At 47.0% G+C, this 19,974-nt stretch overlaps 1 protein-coding gene across 5 annotated transcripts in view; it reads left to right on the forward strand.

Moving 5' to 3' along the window:
• The window catches only part of LOC308684382 (epidermal growth factor receptor-like), a 41,925-nt gene that overhangs the window by 12,403 nt on the left and 9,548 nt on the right, over positions 1 to 19,974 (forward strand). For 3 of the 5 annotated variants that reach the window (XM_081355569.1, XM_081355568.1, XM_081355567.1), the window contains exons 2-8: positions 4,958 to 5,109; positions 5,357 to 5,543; positions 5,747 to 5,881; positions 5,988 to 6,056; positions 14,728 to 14,846; positions 15,859 to 16,000; positions 16,366 to 16,482. In XM_081355569.1, coding sequence (XP_081211695.1) covers positions 4,958 to 5,109; positions 5,357 to 5,543; positions 5,747 to 5,881; positions 5,988 to 6,056; positions 14,728 to 14,846; positions 15,859 to 16,000; positions 16,366 to 16,482 — 921 coding nt within the window. The remainder of the gene's footprint in view (positions 1 to 4,957; positions 5,110 to 5,356; positions 5,544 to 5,746; positions 5,882 to 5,987; positions 6,057 to 14,727; positions 14,847 to 15,858; positions 16,001 to 16,365; positions 16,483 to 19,974) is intronic. The other 2 variants (XM_081355571.1, XM_081355570.1) reach the window with 1 other exon arrangement.

Below are 19,974 nucleotides of genomic sequence, written 5' to 3' on the forward strand. Positions count from 1 at the left end.
GAACCGCCAGGGCGGAATCAGATCCAGATCCCTGCGCGCTCTGACAGAGCGCCTCCTATCCTGGGCTCAGGGCCCGCTGCACTCCCTAAGGGCAGCTCATGTACCCGGTCGTCTGAACGACGGCCCGGACAGACTGTCCAGGGACAACGTTCCCCCAGGGGAATGGTCTCTACACCGCCAGACGGTCCAAACGCTTTGGCGTCGTTTCGGCGAAGCGCAGATCGACCTCTTCGCTGCGAGCGAGAACGCTCAGTGCCAGAGGTTTTTCTCAAAACACGAGGACGCGCTGGCCCAGACCTGGCCCAGCGTTCCGCTGTATGCGTTCCCCCCGATCTCGATGCTGCCTCAAGTGCTAGCGAGGATCAGGGAGGCGGACTGCGCAGTGCTCCTCATAGCTCCGCGCTGGGAAAACCAACCATGGTTCCCCGAGCTAATGAGACTGGCAGACACAGCCCCATGGCCGATTCCGGTGAGGAGAGATCTTCTCTCTCAAGCCCGAGGATCGATTCTGCATCCCCATCCAGAGCACTGGTCTCTGCATGCATGGGAAATCAATGGATATTCGTTGATCTGCCAGAAGGGGTAATTAACACGATCACGCAGTCCAGAGCCCCCTCGACGAGGCGGCTCTATGCGTCTAAATGGTCGGTGTTTAGCAAATGGTGTGTGGGAAAGGGTTCTAATGCTCAGTCCTGTGGAGTCCCACAGGTATTAAACTTTCTCCAAGAGATGTTGGACGCGGGCAGGTCCCCCTCCACGCTCAAGGTTTACGTCGCGGCCATAGCAGCGTTCGCCGATTCGGCGCGCGGCCGCTCACTGGGCAGGAACGAACTCATTACCCGCTTTTTGCGCGGGGCCAGGAGGATGAACCCTCCTCGGTCCCCGTCAGTCCCTATTTGGGACCTGTCTCTGGTCCTAGAGTCCCTGAAAGCGCATCCCTTCGAGCCTTTGGACTCTGTGGAGTTGAATACTTGACGCTTAAAACCGTTTTTCTGCTAGCTCTGGCTTCAGTCAAACGAATGGGTGATTTGCATGCGCTGTCCGTCAGCGCGTCGTGCCTCGAGTTTGGACCTAACGACACGTTAGCCATTTTCAAACCGAAGCACGGTTATGTCCCCAAAGTGTTAGGTACTCCCTTTAGGGCTCAAGTCATTACCCTATCGGCCCTGCCGTCATCCGGCAGTGAGGAGGGTGTTAACCGCCTTTGCCCGGTCAGGGCGTTAAGGTGTTATGTCACGCGCTCTGCAGCCTTCAGGCTCTCAGAGCAGCTTTTCGTTTCGTTTGGAGGGCGCGCTAAGGGTCGCGCCGCCTCGAAACAGACGCTATCCAGATGGATAGTGGATGATATTGCAGCAGCATATGCGTCAAAAGACCTGCAATGTCCGTTGGGCATACGGGCTCATTCCACCAGAGGCATGGCCTCATCGTGGGCATGGTCCAGCGGGATTTCCATTCATGACATTTGTATGGCGGCGGGCTGGGCGTCCCCCTCTACATTTGTTAGGTTTTATAACCTGGAAGTTCCCGCCCTGCAGGCTAAACTTCTGTCAGTCTAGTCGTGTTCATGTCCTGCTCATGTGCGCAGGCTGTATTATCGATTAGCTTGTCTGTTGAGCTGCACGCTCAGGGTATCAGTATGCATAGACCGGCCGTGCCGTTCTTGTGTTCCCTAGGTGTGCTTATGAACATGTGTTGGCCCGCACCGCTGGCCACCTGTCATTTCACCTCTATGCTTTTCATAAGAGTCATGTGTGATCGTTAGGCGCGCACGGCGTGGACAAAGGGTTCCCGCTGCGTAAGCAAGCTTACGCAATACGAGAGAACCTCTCGTAAGAGAACGATTCTTGGTTACTCACGTAACCTCGGTTCTCTCTAGAGAGGGAACGAGTATTGCGTTCCCTGCCGTGCTTAAAGCCTATAGCTCGTGTCGCTTCATTCGACAGAAAACAGAGAATATAGCCTACGAGCCTTCCTTGACGGCGCCCATTCTGGCGGGCTGTGACGCGCTTGGGCGCGCGCGCCCTCATTGGGCGTGACGTCACGCCAGGCTCGCTGGTAGGCTTAAGCAGTTGCCGCGCGGCAGCCAATGAGCGTGCAGTATGCCGCTCTAGCTCAGCTGCCCGCAGCTGCACTGCGTTGACAAAATATGAAATTAAGGATAATTTTTGGCTTCAGTATCTCGAGAAAAGAAGACTTTTCCCGCTGCGTAAGCAAGCTTACGCAATACTCGTTCCCTCTCTAGAGAGAACCGAGGTTACGTGAGTAACCAAGTATCGTTTTAAAGGAAGGAAAGTAATAAATAGGTATAAATAGATATAAAATATATATATATATATCTGATAATCAATAACTAGTCTATTTTCATGTCAAATAATGATCTTGTAATTGACCATGCTTGAGTCACAAACAGACTTCAACATTCAGCATGCCAAACACAACAATGGTAGCTATACTAAATCAAGAGTAAATCTAAAGGAAATGATCAAGTAAATGATCAAGTAAATGTAAGTACTGTAACTACGCGTTTGTCAGTACAAAATACCATTCCTATTTCACTTTACTTCGTTTTTTACGTCAATTTACAATTGGTCTGCATGCTTTTTTTAAGTAAGTCTAACTAGATTTGTTACGTTTGTTACTCCCAACACTGAAACCTACGTACTTGTACACTGAAACAGAGGAAGAAGCTTTACAGCGAGTGAAATGAAATCAACAGTATCACTTTCTGGTAATAAAGCCAATAATGCATTTAAAGTACACTCTGTGAAATAAAATTCATGGCTCTTCTGTGGGTGTTTTGCATCTGGCTCGGTTCAAACACGTGTCTTTCTTCCCAGCTCTCTCAATTCCGCCCTTTCCATCCCTCTTTCTTGCTCCCTCAGCCCTCCCCAGAGGCCACTATAGCATCTGGGTTTGGAGTAACGCAATGACCGACCCCATACGAGGAACTTCCTGAAATGTCAGAAGGGCCTTTTTTTTGGTTTCTTTGCTTTATTGCCATCCACTTTTTTTCAAATGGTAGTGGTGTTGGTTTTTTGAGTGTGTGAGTGTGTCTCTGTTTGTTCCATCTTCTTCCTGTGTGTTCTTCAAGTCCCTGATCTGGAACACCCCCACATCTCCACAGTTTTGAGTCTATATCCCACTCATTGGATCCACTCCCGGATGGAATCCAGAATTTAGCTTCAAAGACACAAAAATACATTATTGTCATCTACACCCTGAGAATCTTTCATTGTGTTTTGATGCTATCTTTGTTTACATTGCGCCATATGTAGCGGAATACACCTCCTCTCCTCAGCCTCAAACAATTCTGTCCTAGCAGGAGAGGGAAGTGTGGGCTTAATGCACAGGAAGACCTGAGGAAATGCTTTATTTTCCTCATTAAAACTGGAAGTGGTCCTGAGAGGTTTAAACTGCTCTTGAAACCTAAAGCCTTGAGCTCTAGATCCAAGAAGGATGATTCAGAGACTTCAAAATTACTTTACAAAAACATCTGCCTTTATTCTTGCAAGAAAAAAAATACGCATGTGTTCATTTTTGTGCAATCCATCTTCCAGACGGACAAATGAAACTTTCAACCAAAGTGGGGATAAACTTGGGGTCACGTAATGAAATTTGGAAAATAATCATCTAAATGAATGTTATCTTAATATGTTATTTTATATATAAGCACTATTTATCTTGGCCCACCGCAGTCTTTCCTTTGCCGCTCAGAGCACTTAAAACAAACGCCCACCTCACTGAATTCTGATTGGTTCATTAGCTGCAAAAGACACCTACATGCCTCAGATTGGCTCCGGCTCTAGCATTTGCATTCACAGATGATTTATTACAATCATTTTAGTCTTTTTTTTGTATTTAATAAAGATTTTGGAAATGGCTTGGCCAGAGCCTAGACTTAAATTCAAGTGAAAACCTGTGGTTTGACCTGCGAATTGCAGTCTACAGACACACTCCATCTAATTTGTGTAATTGGAACAAATTTGCATTGCAAAATGGGCTAAAATTCCACAAATGTGAAATAAACAAGAAGGCTCAAGACTGTGATTGATGTTAAAGGGCTGTGTATAAAGCTTTTTATGCTCAACCAAGACTGTATTTGATAAAAAAATACAGGAAAAAACTGTAATATTGTGAAATATTATTACAGATAATGTTTTCAAAAAAAAAAATATATATACTTAATTCATTTGATGGCAAAGCTGATGCCAATTTGGTGCTCAAGAATATCATATACATAATTAACCCACTATATTGCTAAATGTACCTTATTTTTCATATAAACAGACAAATATACCAGTATGGCTTCTCTTGAGACTCCTCTGCTTCAGAGCGGTCATAGTTAATGATATGCTAAAGCTCGCCCTGTATGTTGATGTGATTGGTTACAAGGTAGTTTGCGACATAAGAAAAACTGGAGATTTCAAACCTCATTTTTGAGACCGTCTTTGGTTTACTGCAGTTTTAAAGAGAAAATAATCAGCAATGGTGTTGACTTATGAATTTGCACATGGTTTAAAAATGTCACAGACATATAAACAACATTAAAAACTTTTATATATTTGAGGAAACTGTGATAGATGTGTTTAAAGAATTCTTTGATAAATAGAAAGTAAAAAAAAAACAGCATTTATTTTGAAATATAAATATTTTGTAACATATATAATAAAAGTCACTTATGATCAATTTAATGCATCTTTGCTCAATAAAATTATTTTAATTTAATTTAAAATATCTTACTGACCCCATGTCTTACTGTATTATTGAATGAATAAAACTGATTCCAATGTGTTTGAAATTATGTTCAAAAATAATTTGGTTGGGAGGTTTTAAACAAATTGCAAAAAGAAACCAAAAGCATTTTTGCTTCTACTGGAATTTGAGTTTTATTATGCTTTTTTCCATGAAGGCCCCAGTGGATTGAATTGTTCTTTTTGTTTCTCTGTGTGTGTTTAAGTGTGTCGGGGAACGAACATCAAACTGGCCCTTCTGGGAACAGTGGATGATCATTATCAGATCCTGGTAAAAATGTACAGCAACTGCACCGTGGTTCTGGAAAACCTGGAAATCACATATCTGACTGAAAAACACGACTTGTCTTTTCTCAGGGTATGGTATATATATATATATATATATATATATATATATATCTGTTTACAAACACTACGTTCAGTGCTATTTTACTGTTATCTTACTGTTTGGTTATTGTAAGTCATCTATATACCAATGTTTTATTATATTTTGTATTTCATGACAGATGCCTCAACAATATTTAAATTATGCAGTATAACAACTCTTTATATAGTATTAGTGATGGATGTTAGTGAGCTTTATGTGTAATGTTTCTGATTTTTAGAGCATCCAAGAAGTTGGTGGGTATGTTCTTATTGGGCTCAACTCAGCTCCCAGCATTCCCCTAGAGAATCTGCGCATCATTCGTGGCCACTCCCTTTATGAAGACAGATATGCCTTGACCGTCCTACTAAACTCCGACAACAGCATCAGACAAGGCGTGAACCAGTTACCACTGACTAGCTTAACTGGTACGTGGTTATATAAAAGTGTTCTTTGTCCTAGTTTTTTTTTCTTCCAAATGAGAATAACACATGCGTCTAACTGACCTGTGTGTCTTTCGCACATTTGTTTTGTAGAGGGAATAACATTCATTAATCTCCATGCCTAGTGCTGAAAGTTATATTTGCATTACATAAATGCATTGTTCAAACACTGTCATTTTCCCTCCTAGAAATACTGAAGGGTGGAATAAAATTTACCAATAACTATTATTTATGTAATGTGGAGACCATCCAGTGGACTGATATTCTGAACATGGAGACCCAGCCTACAATCATAAAGCCGCAACCAAACTTGGCTGGATCCTGTAAGTCCCTCAAGATTATTATTATTATTTTAAATATGCACGCATATTAAATGGTACTAATTAATTTTGCACGTTGATTAAGAATGTTCTACTCTACCTCCCGCAGGTGGGGAGTGTGACCTGAGCTGTCCCAATGGTTCCTGTTGGGGCCCTGGCCCTCAAAACTGCCAAACAAGTAAGTGGTCCTAAAAACTACTCGAGTAACTGAATCTGAATGTTTTTCCTACTTTCAGGCTTTTTAGTAAATTTGTGAAAATGTTCTATGTAGAAGTGTTTAAAAAAACACAACAACAACAACAACAACAACAAAAAACACAGAAGCCTTTTTAAAGCTAGAGAATGGGAACACAGATACTTTACACTACTATTCAAAAGTTTGGCTCTGAAAACGTACTCGGTTACTAATGTAACCTCGGTTCTCTCTAGAAGAGGGAACGAGTATTGCGTAAGGTTAGCTTACGCATCGGGAAAGTCTTCTTTCTTCGAGATCTGAAGCCAAAAAATTATCCTTAATTTTGTATACATTGTCAACGCAGTGCAGCAGCCGACAGACCTAGGCAGGCTGTATAAGCGTGCTCATTGGCTGCTCGGCGGCAACTGCTTAAGCCTATCGGTGAGCGCTCTGAACGCGGCAACCAATGAGGGCGCTTCGCGCCCTCCGCACCCTTCTAACCGTCAGAATGGGTGTGGCCAGCGTGTATATATTCAGCGCTCATAGGCTAAAATTCTGGTTTTCGCAGTCTGAAGCGCAAAAGCTCGTGGCGCGACACGGCAGGTTACGCAATACTCGTTCCCTCTTCTAGAGAGAACCGAGGTTACATTAGTAACCGAGTACGTTCTCTTACGAGAGGTCTCTCGTATTGCGTAAGGTTAGCTTACGCATCGGGAACCCTTTGTCAACGCCGTGTGCGCCGAGCATCCAGCCCATGAATCCCAGGGAAACCGGGGAAAACACTCTGCTGGGAAATGTGGCCGGTCGGAGAGACGGGCCAGCGCAGTACAGGCACTTCATGCAGCATATGAAATAGAGCGGCGCGGCCGGTCTATAAACATAACAGTACAAACAGTAGGGCCGGCAGAGCGAGCCCATACAGTACATAAGCACTCATAAGGGTAGGAGAAAAACGACATAGTCGGTCTCACATGAAGGGAAAAATTCCCGCGCGACAGAGAATAATACGGGCGGCCAGCAGCGCGGGCCAGCACCGACAACAGCGCGTAACGGGAAATAGGAAACAGAGCGGATCAGCCGGTCTGAGTCAAACACTTCACCCTGAGTATAGTACCAGAATAGCGCCAGCATATGAACGTAGTCTGCACACGAGAAATGGGCAGAGCATACATGTCACTTATGCTGACAGTATTTTTGCCTGTAGGGCAGGAACTTCCAGGTTATAAAACCTCACGAATGTTGATGGGGAGGCCCAGCCCGCCGCCATACAAATACCGTGATTAGAAATTCCGCTGGACCAGGCCCACGACGAGGCCATGCCTCTAGTGGAGTGGGCTCTGATGCCCAGAGGGCACTGCAGGTGTCTGGAGGCATAAGCTGCTGCTATCGCGTCCACTATCCACCTGGACAAGCTCTGTTTCGAGGCGGCAAGACCCTTGGTGCGTCCGCCGAAGGAAACAAAGAGCTGCTCTGAACGCCTGAAAGCGGCGGAGCGCGTGATGTAAACTCTCAGCGCCCGGAGGGCATAGGAGGTTATCACTGTCCCCACTGTCGGATGCTGGCAGAGCCGAGAGGGACATAACTTGTGCCCTAAACGGGGTTCCAATCGCTTTGGGGATGTAACCGTGTCTCGGTCTGAGAATGACTTTCGAGTCATTCGGCCCGAACTCAAGACATGCAGGGCTAACAGATAGCGCGTGCAAATCACCCACTCGTTTGACTGAAGACAGAGCTATCAGAAAAACGGTTTTAAGCGACAGATACTTTAGATCCGCGGATTCAAGCGGTTCAAAGGGAAAAGCCTCTAGGGCCGCTAGGACCAAGGACAGATCCCTCGAGGGAACCGAGGGGGGCCGCGGGGGATTCATCCGTCTAGCTCCTCTGAGGAAGCGGATAATGAGCTCATTCCTTCCCATTGCCCGGCTGCGCGTCGTCTCAGCGAACGCTGCAATAGCGGCCACATATACTTTGAGCGTGGAAGGGGATCTGCCCTTTTCCAACAGCTCTTGTAAGAAGGAGAGCACCCGCGGGACCCCGCATGCGCGCGGATCCAAGTTTTTAGTAGCGCACCATTTAGAAAACACCGACCATTTAGACGCGTAGAGCCGTCTCGTGGAGGGGGCTCTCGACTGTGTGATCGTGTTCACGACCCCTTCTGACAGGTCAACGGGTATCCGTTGATCACCCATGCATGCAGCGACCAGCGCTCTGGATGGGGATGCCAGATCGATCCACCGGCTTGGGAGAGGAGATCCTTTCTCACCGGGATCGGCCATGGGGGTGAGTGCGACAGCCTCACTAGCTCTGGGTACCAAGTTTGGTTTTCCCATCGCGGGGCTATAAGCAGCACTGAGTGGTGCGTTTCTCTGATCCTCGAAATGACCTGTGGCAACAGGGAGATCGGAGGAAAAGCATACAGCGGGAGGCTGGGCCATGTCTGGGACAGCGCGTCCTCGCTCTTCGAATAAAACTTCGGGCATTGAGCATTGTCTTTCGACGCAAAGAGGTCGATTTCCGCTCTGCCGAATAGGCGCCAGAGAAACTGGACTGTCTGGGGGTGCAGAGACCATTCTCCCGGGGGAATGTTGTCCCTGGACAGTCTGTCTGGACCGACATTCAGGTGGCCCGGCACGTGCGCGGCTCTCAGCGAGCGCAGCGAGCGGTAAGCCCACACGAGAAGGCGTTCTGTCAGCCTGCACAGATTCCTGGATCTGACACCGCCCTGTCGGTTCACATAGGATACCACGGACGTGTTGTCCGAGCGGACTAGCACATGGTGATCCCGTATGAATGGGAGGAAGCGCCTGAGCGCGTTCTCGACCGCTATCATCTCCAAACAGTTTATGTGGAGGCATTTTTCCCGGTCTGACCACAGGCCAAAAGCCGGTTTGCCCTCGAACAGAGCGCCCCAGCCTGAGGTGGAAGCGTCCGTCGAGATAACTTTGCGGTGTGAGATAGCTCCCATTGTCACTCCCCGCTGGTACCAGTCGGCCGCTAACCAGGGCTTCAGAGCTGAAACGCAGCTCTGAGTCACTCTGATGCGGATACCGCCGGAAGCCCATGCTCTGTGAGGCACTCGGGCATTCAGCCAGCGTTGTAGCGGGCGCATTCGTAAAAGACCCAGCCGAAGCACTGCTGCGGCTGAGGCCATACAACCTAGTAACCTCTGAAATGTTTTGAGAGGTACGGTGCTGCCCGGCCGGAGGGACGCGGCCAGGCGTCGAATGCAGCGCGCGCGCTGAGTCGACAGGCGGGCCGTGTACTGATATACCTGACCGTCGAAGGCGAATCTCAAGAATGGCCTGTGACGGGGTATTATCAGGATCTGAAAAGCACGCGTCTTTTAGATCGAGAGATATAAACCAGTCCCTCGGGCGAATTTGCGCGAGAATTTGTCTGGTTGTGAGCATTTTGAACGGTCTTCTCATAAGAGCCTTGTTCAAACGTCTCAGATCCAAAATTGGTCTGAGAGCTCCGTCCTTCTTGGGAACGAGGAAATAACGGCTGTAAAAGCCCGACTCGCTCATGGAAGGGGAAACCGGTTCTATAGCCCTTTTGCACAGAAGTGTAGCTATTTCTGCTCGAAGTAGATGTGCTACTTCCCCATTCACTCTGGTCTCGATACGCGCTTGAAAGCGCGGAGGGCGGCGAGCGAACTGCAGAGTATAGCCCTGTTTTACTGTGCTTAGCACCCGTTCTGATGCGCCTGGAATAGTTTCCCACGCTTTTGCGTGTGCAGCCAGGGGCAGAATGGCCTCCGGGCTCCGATCGCCGCGCATCGCGGGCTCGAGAGCTCGAAACGGAGGGGCGGGCGCGGCGCGCGCGCTCTTGGTGCTTAGATACGGCGGATCGCACGCAGCGATAGCTGGCCGTATTACACACAGTGTCCCGGTGGCTTTAGACGGGGAACATAAAGTGTGAGGCGCGACGCGCGATGGCGGCGTCGGGGGCGAAAATGTTCGTTAGTATGTGTGAGCGCTCGAGGGCGGGCACAGGACTTACATTCAGGGGCGGGCGCGGCGCGCGCGCTCTTGGTGGTTAGATACGGCGGATCGCACGTAGCGATAGCTGGCCGTTTTACACACAGTGTCCCGGTGGCTTTGGACGGGGAACATATAGTGTGAGGCGCGACGCGCGATGTCGGCGTCGGGGCGAAAATGTAGTTAGTATGTGTGAGCGCTCGAGGGCGGGCACAGGACTTACATTTAAAACATGACCGGTCGTGCGAGGCCGTGTGACAGAGCGGGCAGTGAGTAGGTGTGGGCACGGAGAAGTGGACACGTGACCTACTTTTAACACTAAAGCGGCTTTTGCCTGCTTCATGAGAGTGGGCTCTGTGAGAGACACGGGATGTATAGTGCTTGTGTACAGGGGTGAGCACAGAACGTGGGCACATTCACTGTACTAGAAACACATACGGCGTCAGCCGTGCAACCAGACATATGCTCTTTTGAAATTTTTCTGGGTTGCCGTGAGAACGGCGGATGCGCGCAGGCGAGCGGGTAGATACCGGCTCGTTGACTGCGGGGTAAACAGCTGCAGTAGCCGTGGCAACGGGGACTGACAGAGCGTTAAGCTTCGACGGTGGTCCAGCCGCAGGGCTGCGGGATTTAACCGTCTTTTCTTCTCTCGTGTTTAGACGCTCAAAAATACTCGAGCACCCTGAGAAGGTGTGGTGCGAGAGGCGGGTTCGCTTTCTGTAAGTAAGAAAGACTGGCCGCGAGCTCGGAGAAGCAAGCAGCATAAATTTATTTCTTCCCCGAGAGCTGGGATCGAACGCGGATCTCTCGCATGAAAGCGTATGATTCTGCCACTGAGCCACAGGGGATAACACATAAGCTTTCAGTTAGCGCGAGCATATAAAAAGCGACCTCATGTGTCGCGTCGGCGTTTGTTTGCAGGCGTGCGTGTGTTTAAAACAGGCTCGTTTACTGCAATAGTAATATTTCCAGTCGCCTGAACTTAAGAGGGGACTGAGAAATGTGTGAGGATTGGCGGTTGTCCAGCCGTAGCGAGACTAACACACTCTCTTCTCTTTTCGCCGGCGAGTGAGGCGCGCACGCTGAACGCTGCTCGTGACCGTCCGCTTTGTCATCCCTTGAACGGCGCAATCTGCGCGGCCCAACGAGGGAGAGAGCGGGCTTGTTTTCTGTATGTAAGAAAAACTGGCCGCGAGCTCGGAGAGGCGAACAGCATAAACTTAAACTGCCGCGAGAGCGGGGATCGAACCCCGGTCTCTAGCTTGACAGTCTAGGATTCCGCCAGTGAGCCACAGGGGAGAATACATCAGTACTCGGTTAGCGTCATCATGTCTTGTGACGGCGTTTGCTTGCAGGCGAGCGTGTATTTATAACAGGCTCGTATACTGCAATAGTAACAATTCCAGTCGCCTGAACTTAAGAGGGGACTGAGAAATGTGTGAGAATGGAGGTTATAGTCCAGGCCACGGCGGGACGAAAACACTCTGTTCCCCTTTCACCGGTGAGTGACGCGCGAGGACGGAGTAGCTTTCTTGTAACGTAAAGAGAGCTCCAAGACCGTCCGCTCCTGCCATCCCTCGTGAGCGGCTCAGTTTGCGCGGCTCGAACAGAGGGAGAGGAAACTCGCTCCGAGACCGTCCGCTTCTGCCATCCCTTGTGAGCGGCGTAGTTGCACGGCTCGAACAGAGGGAGAGTACGGGTATCTATCACATTCGCCTCATCTCCTGACGCGGCGGCGGCGCGGGCAGAGCCGGCGGTTGAGCGGCCGGGAGGGAGAGGGCGAGAGAGAGCTCGAAGGAGAGGTTCCGGCGAGCTCCTCAGTCACAACAGTCTCCGGTGGTCGCTGCGAGCGGCGCTTCTTATTGCGCGGCCCGGCAGGGACAGGCGGAGCGACAGCTTGGTCGAAAGCTTCAAGTCGAGCCCGCAGGGTCGACATTGAAAGCTCTTCGCACTCGGAGAGTGCGGTGGCGGCGTGCCCGCGGCCGAGGCGGAGAGCGCAGAGAGGTGGCGGTCTCCGTTGCTGAGCGGGGCGCGGCACGAGCCGCAAAAACGAGGCGTTTTTACAAAAACGCCTCGTGCTCTTTTAGAGTACACACAGAAACAGTAATAATGTAAAGGATATGTCGCCGGATAGCGTAGCAGGCACGGATGGCTGAAGGCGGCGAAGACGGCCGGCTTCCTCAGGCGCTGTCCTAAGCTTGCTGGTCGCTGGTTTCAACGGCGGCGGCTCTCAAGATCCAGCGATGCGAAGAGCGTCGCTGAAGACAAGAAAATCAGAATTTTAGCCTATGAGCGCTGAATATATACACGCTGGCCACACCCATTCTGACGGTTAGAAGGGTGCGGAGGGCGCGAAGCGCCCTCATTGGTTGCCGCGTTCAGAGCGCTCACCGATAGGCTTAAGCAGTTGCCGCCGAGCAGCCAATGAGCACGCTTATACAGCCTGCCTAGGTCTGTCGGCTGCTGCACTGCGTTGACAATGTATACAAAATTAAGGATAATTTTTTGGCTTCAGATCTCGAAGAAAGAAGACTTTCCCGATGCGTAAGCTAACCTTACGCAATACGAGAGACCTCTCGTAAGAGAACAGTTTATTTGAAGATTCAGTCTCTAGAAACACTGCCTTTCTGATAGCTTACTCTGCTCTGATTGGTCAGATAGCTCAGTCTGTTGTGATTGGTCTACTCTCCTCTGATTGGTCAGATAGCTCAGTCTGTTGTGATTGGTCTACTCTCCTCTGATTGGTCAGATAGCTCAGTCTGTTGTGATTGGTCTACTCTCCTCTGATTGGTCAGATGACCCAGTCTGTTGTGATTGGTCACTTACAGCTCATGTCAGAAACTTTTTTTTTATTATTTGTGGTAATTGTAATTACAGGGTTGCCAACTCTCACGCATCTCGCGTGACAGTCACGCATTCAGCCTCAATCTCACGCTCTCACGCTCAACAAAGAAATCTCACGCAAAAATAGACATTCTTCTGTGCTGTATTTTTATTTATTTTTTTCACTCATGTGCACTAAATTTCAGAATTACTATAAACAATTCAGGCTCTTAACTACTGGATGGACCACTAGTTATGGCGCAAATTAGTTAAAAATCTCCCAGAACCTAGAGCGAGCACGCATGCGAGACAGAGACTGTCGTCCACTCCAAACCAACCGATAGCGCGCGCACGCACGGCAGAGAGGCACGGCATTTTATCAGTTGCGGCGCCTTCATCTAGGCTACACTGCAGCACGACGTATATTCACATCAAATGTTAATGCAGAGGAACGGGACACTGCAGTTCACAAAAGTTCATTATTTGCATGTGCTTTAAAGCCTTGCCGGTTAAACATGTCATTCGCTGCTGATGCGCTGTATATGCGCTTTACTGAGCGCGTACACTCGACGCGCACATGCACTAAAAGCCTGTTACTGGACTAAAAGTTATCTTTTGAGTCTTATATTGCGCTAATACTGTCAAATACAAACAATGTTTACATAAACAAAGTTGGTTATGTCTAAAGTGAAAGCAAACAGAGAAAATTAATTAAAATCTGCTTGTCATATATGCGTGTATATTAGACGCGTCGCGTGCAGTTCTTAAAGAGACAGTAGCCCTAATAATAAACATGCTGCCGCTTGTTCTTAAAGAGATAGTTCACCCAAAACCAAACAGTTGCAGGTCCCCATTGACATACATAGTAGGAAAAAAATATACTATGGAAGTCACAGGGGTACATCAACTGTTTGGTTACTGACATTTTTTCAAATAACGTTTATTTTCAACAGAAGAAAGAAACTTATTCAGGTTTAAAACAACTTAAGAGAGTAAATTATGACTTTTGGGGGGAGAACTATCCCTTTAATATTAATAAAACAACAAAACACAGAGGAAATCATTCACTGCTCTTGACTGAGAACTTTAAGTTTGTTGTGTTTTATTTTCAAATTTGTCCATTTAATTATTTTCTTCAATTCTACTGTTAAATACACCTATAGCTGAAAAAATAAAGCACTGTTTATTTCATTTGTATATTAAGTTCTGTATGTGTAATATGTATCTTATATCAATTAATTTTTAATAACAAAGAAAGTAGTGACAAAGATTTTATCTTCGATAAAATCTTTTTATCTTTTTTTATCTTTTAAAAATGTGTTATTATTGATCATTATATCACACTACAACTTAACATAATAAAACATTAATTTTAATTGAAATATTATTTATTAGCTTTTTCTAGAGATTGCAGTCATGCATGACATGGTGAAAAATGACTTGAAATAATACTGAAAATAGGTTAAGATGAATGTTAAAGGTGTGCCCCCTAAAAGCACAAGTGCCCCCCCCCCACCCCGTCGGAGAAGTCTCACTCCGAGCTAAACTGAAAAGTTGGCAACCCTGTAATTATTGTGAGAATATGGCTAAAACTGATATATTTATGGATGTTTTCAGTAATACAACGTTATGGTTATCGGTTATCTTAAACTTGGGTTATCTTGTTTCATGCTGTACTGGTTAGTAATGCACAATACCACTGCAAAATACAGAGAATTTCTGCTTTTTGAGTAGTTTTTTTTTTTTTTTAAATGCTCCTCTTTAGTTTGTTTAGTTGATCCTTGACTTATATTTCACGACTGCCGAAGAACACTACTTGACCCCTACTTGTCTGTTAGCATCTCTGAAGTTTCTTCTCTCTCTGAATCTAGTGACTAAGGTGATCTGTGCGGAGCAGTGCTCGGGCAGGTGTAAGGGACTCACACCTATGGACTGCTGCAATGAACATTGTGCTGCTGGCTGCACTGGACCCAAACCAACCGACTGCCTGGTGAGAAACACATGTGCAGATACGTTAGATTCATTTCCCAACCATTCATTGTTTGCTCATTTATCATTTACCACATACTGTATGCTATATGTGAGCGTAAATACAGTTAGTTAATTAGGTTAGGTATTTATGAACTGAACTAGTGTGAATAACAATAGCAGTATGACTCAACATGTGAGAAATTCACAGCCACTTGAATGTGTTAATAAAAACTAAAATAACTGTTTTCTATTTGAATATATATTAAAATGCATTTTATTCCTGTGATCAAAGCTGACTTTTCGGCATCATTTCTTCAGTCTTCAGTGTCACATGATCCTTCAGAAGTCATTCAAATATGATGATTTGCTGCTCAAGAAACATTTCTTGTTATTATCAATGTTAAAAACAGTTGCTATACTGCTGCTATATATATTTTTTTTTTAGAAACCGTGATATTTTTGATGAATAGATATTTAAAGGAGCAGCATTTTTTTTTTTAAATAGAAATCTATAGAAATCTTTGGTACAGCCCTGTTTCGCATGTACATACTATGTACTTCTTATAGCAATAACTATAACTGGGTTTAACTATAGGTTCTAACCTTGAACCTTCCCCTAAACCTAACCTTAACCCATGTAGTTACCTTAAATTACCAGTACTTTCTTGGGGAAGTACACTGCCAGTACACTATAGTACACATACTGTAAAATATAGTGTAACCACATCTTTTGTAACATTTTAAATCTTGTTACTATCGCTTTTGATAAAAAGCATCCTTGCTGAATAATCAAAATATTCATTTTTTTTTGTTAAAAACTTTTGAGCTATAGTGTACTATATAGCATATAAGCCTTTGAAAAAAAGGTTTGACAAGAAACCTTTTAGAAGTTATCTAGCGGCTGGAAACATTTGTTACAGTGAAACATTCATTACCAATGAAGTGCACAGCTGCAGTAAATGTAACCTCAAGGGCAATGAAGATGATTTCGGACTAGTTGCCTCATGGGAAATGCTGTTTGTTTTCTGCAGGCCTGTAAGGACTTCCAGGATGAAGGGACATGCAAGGACGCATGTCCACCGCTCATGCTTTACGACCCTAACACCCACCAGCTCGCTCTCAACCCTGACGGGAAGTACAGCTTTGGGGCAACTTGTGTCAAGAAATGCCCACGTAAGGCCAGGCTGAGACACGAATCTTCGAAACCTGCTATTTATTTATTCATTTTTTTTCACTTGAAACACACAATCAGATTCTAATTATATCTTTCATGCAAATTCAAAGCTGTTAGGTCTTGTATTCTTGCATTCTGCAGATTAATGTTTTAGGTGTTCAGGGTTAAAATCTAAACAACACAATCCAGGTAAAGAGAATCACTCTGGTGTGGATCGTGAGCCTGCAACTCAAACTCTGGTTTCTGAATAACATCTCAGAAAGCAGGATAACTATGACAGAATGATTTGACGCATTAGGATTGTGTTGCTGGTTGGTTGTGGTTAACGACTCTGGAATGACTGATGGTTTGATGTTTTTCTCAGGTAACTATGTCGCGACAGACCATGGGGCATGTGTGAGAACATGCAGCCCTGGCACCTATGAGGTGGATGAGGGTGGAGTTTGGAAATGTAAGAAGTGTGATGGCCTGTGTCCAAAAGGTACAGTTGAGACTGCCGGTCAGGTCGGCAACAAGATGTTTTTTTTTTTAGTGGAAAGATTGTTTGTCTGTTTGTTTTCTCTCTCTATTTTTTCTAGTTTGACAAACACATTAGTCTTGTTTTAGTTGCATTTACAACTGTATTCTAATATAATTTAAAAGATATAATTAAAACTATGTAGAAGGCATAAAAACGTACTCGGTTACTAACGTAACCTCGGTTCTCTCTAGAGAGGGAACGAGTACTTGCGTAATATCTTACGCTAGGGGAAAACCTCTTTTCCACGAGATATTGAAGCCAAAAAATTATCCTTAATTTTGCAATAATGTAAAACGCATTGCAGCAGCATGCAGACATGGGCGAGACAGCTCGTGCACCCATTGGCTGCTCTGCGGCAACTGCACCAGCCTATCGAGAGAGGCCCCTCATGACGTCAAAACCAATGAGGGTGCTTCGCGCCCACTACGTCATGTCCCGCCGAAAGCGGGTGGGGCTTGGGCTAAAAATACAGCCCCGAGAGGCTGGTTTGGTCAGTTTTTCATCGCTGAAGCGAACCAGAGCGTGATGCATGCACGGCAAGATACGCAAGTACTCGTTCCCTCTCTAGAGAGAACCGAGGTTACATTAGTAACCGAGTACGTTCTCTTACGAGAGGTTCTCTCGTACTTGCGTAATATCTTACGCTAGGGGAACACAGTGTAAAACGCTGTGCGTGCTAAGATTCAACACTAAGGTCCCAAGGGCAGGTGCCCGGGGCTCATACAGTGCCTAATCACAAGGGACTCACAGAGAATCCGGGAAGAGGGGCTAGAATAGCATCATTCCTGTAATATGGAGCTCTGATAAGAGCATGTTATATCAAGTGTTCCACACAGCCAGGGCGAACTCGGCCTGGACTGATAAATATGGGGGACTTACGCACTGCCCACAGAAGTATACAGACGATCAGTGATCGACGCTCTAGCAGTTTCAGCATCCTGAGCCGATAGCATCGGGCAGGCAATACTGAAAAATTAGACCGAGAGCAACTTAGCTTGTAAAGCGGGAACCTCGAGGTTATAAAACCTTATAAATGTAGACGGGGAGGCCCAGCCTGCCGCCATACAGATATCTTGCAAGGCAATCCCACTAGACCAGTGGTTCCCAAACCTGTCCTGCCGGCACCCCAACACTGCACATTTCTTTGTCTCCCTAATCAAACACACCTGATTCAACTCATCAGCTCATTAACCCATGTGATAATGAGCTGATGAGTTGAATCAGGTGTGTTTGATTAGGGAGACAAAGAAAACGTGCAGTGTTGGGGTGCCGGCAGGACAGGTTTGGGAACCACTGCACTAGACCAAGCCCACGACGAGGCCATGCCTCTCGTGGAGTGCACTTTGACACCTAACGGGCATTGCAGGCCCTTAGATGTATAAGCTAGCGCTATAGTATCAACTATCCATCTGGATAAACTCTGTTTTGACGCAGCTAGTCCCTTAGAACGTCCGCTGAACAAAACAAAGAGCTGCTCCGTCTTGTCTAAAAACAGATGAGCAAGACACATAGGCTCTTAACGCCCTGACCCCTGCAAAAGCCTGCGTCCCCTTCCTCTTCAGATTCAGCAGGGCCGACAGGGAGATCACCTGTGCCCTAAACGGTGTATTGAGGGATTTAGGAACATATCCGTGCTTTGGTTTGAGTATGACTTTCGAGTCATTAGGTCCAAACTCCATACACGTCGCGCTCACTGAGAGCGCTTGCAAGTCCCCTATGCGCTTCACTGAAGCGAGAGCCAGAAGAAACACTGTTTTGAAAGACAAGTGTTTTAGGTCTATTGACTGGATTGGCTCAAATGGGGCACCTTTCATGGCTTCCAGAACCGTGGAAAGGTCCCAAACGGGAACTGAGGGAGGTCTGGGAGGATTCAGCCTCTTAGCTCCTCTAAGGAAGCGAATGACCAGATCGTTCCTTCCTAATGACTGACCAAGCGTTGGTTCAGCGAACGCTGCTATGGCCGCCACATAAACTTTGAGCGTGGATGGGGCTCTGCCCTTATCCAGAAGCTCTTGTAGAAAGAAAAGAACCTCCGACATCCCACAGTCTGAGGGTGAAGTACCACGACCTGTACACCAGCTAGTGAACACAGACCATTTTGAGGAATAGAGCCGTCTAGTAGATGGGGCTCTAGCCTGCGTGATCGTGTTTAACACTCCCGCTGGGAGGTTAATGGGTACCCGTTGATGGCCCACACATGTAGGGACCAAAGCTCCGTGCGAGGATGCCAGATCGAGCCGTTGGCCTGCGAGAGGAGATCCCTCCTCACCGGTATCGGCCACGGGGCGGTACTCATCAGCTGCATCAGGACTGGAAACCAGGCTTGGTTCGTCCATAATGGGGCCACAAGTAGCACTGAGCATCCATTTTCCCTGATTCGCTCTAACACCTGGGGTAGGAGCATGACAGGGGGAAACGCATAGGGCGGGCAGCGGGGCCAGACGTGGGCCAGCGCATCCCTGCTCTTGGAGAAAAACTCCTGACAGTGAGCATTCTCTTGAGACGCAAATCTATTTTCACTCTGCCGAATGTTTCCCATAGCAGTTTGACTGTCTGTGGGTGTAAAGACCATTCTCCTGCCGGAACGTTGTTCCTGGACAGTCTGTCTGGTCCCACATTCAGGTGGCCGGGCACATGCGCTGCTCTCAGCGAGCGCAGATTGTGCTGAGCCCAGACCAGGAGGCGTTCCGTCAGCCTGTGAAGGGTTCTGGATCTGATACCTCCTTGGTGATTTTATATAAGCCACCACCGACATGTTGTCCGAACGGACCAAGACGTGGTGTCCTTTTATCTGGGGACAAAAGCGCCTCAGCGCGTTGTCGACTGCCATCATTTCCAGGCAGTTTATGTGTAGAAGCTTTTCCCGTTCTGACCACTGGCCGAAGAACGGTCTGCCCTCGAGCAGCGCTCCCCATCCCGAGGTTGAGGCGTCCGTAGACACCACCTTCACACTCGAGGAAGTCCCCAGGTTTACACCTGACCGGTACCAATTGGTCGCTGTCCAAGGTTTCAGAGCTGAGATGCATTTCTGATCGACCTTGAGGCGCAAGAGACCGGAGGTCCACGCTCGGCGCGGTACGTGCACTTTCAACCAGTACTGCAGCGGTGCATGCGAAGCAGACCCAGCTGAAGCACTGAAGATGCTGAAGCCATGAGACCCAGCATCTTCTGAAACTTTTGAGCGGGACTAAAGTGCCATTTGAATTGTTCTGTTTGAAAGTAGACATTTCAAGCTTTCTATATATTTCTCAGGTCTGTGAGGCAAGTAGGCTATACCATACGCTGAGTTTCAGTTCATTTATGAGACGAGCTCCAGTTCACTCGCCGGCGCCTCTGTGTCATCATGATTATCTATTTTCTATATTTAATTCTTATTTATTAAATCCAGGCCATTTGGATGATGAAACATTGATTAAAATTAAGATACAATTAATAAAAAAACGAAATTCACTT

This window comes from Scardinius erythrophthalmus (genome assembly GCF_964197995.2).
Source record: "Scardinius erythrophthalmus genome assembly, chromosome: 24".
In the NCBI taxonomy this organism is placed as follows: Eukaryota; Metazoa; Chordata; class Actinopteri; order Cypriniformes; family Leuciscidae; genus Scardinius; species Scardinius erythrophthalmus.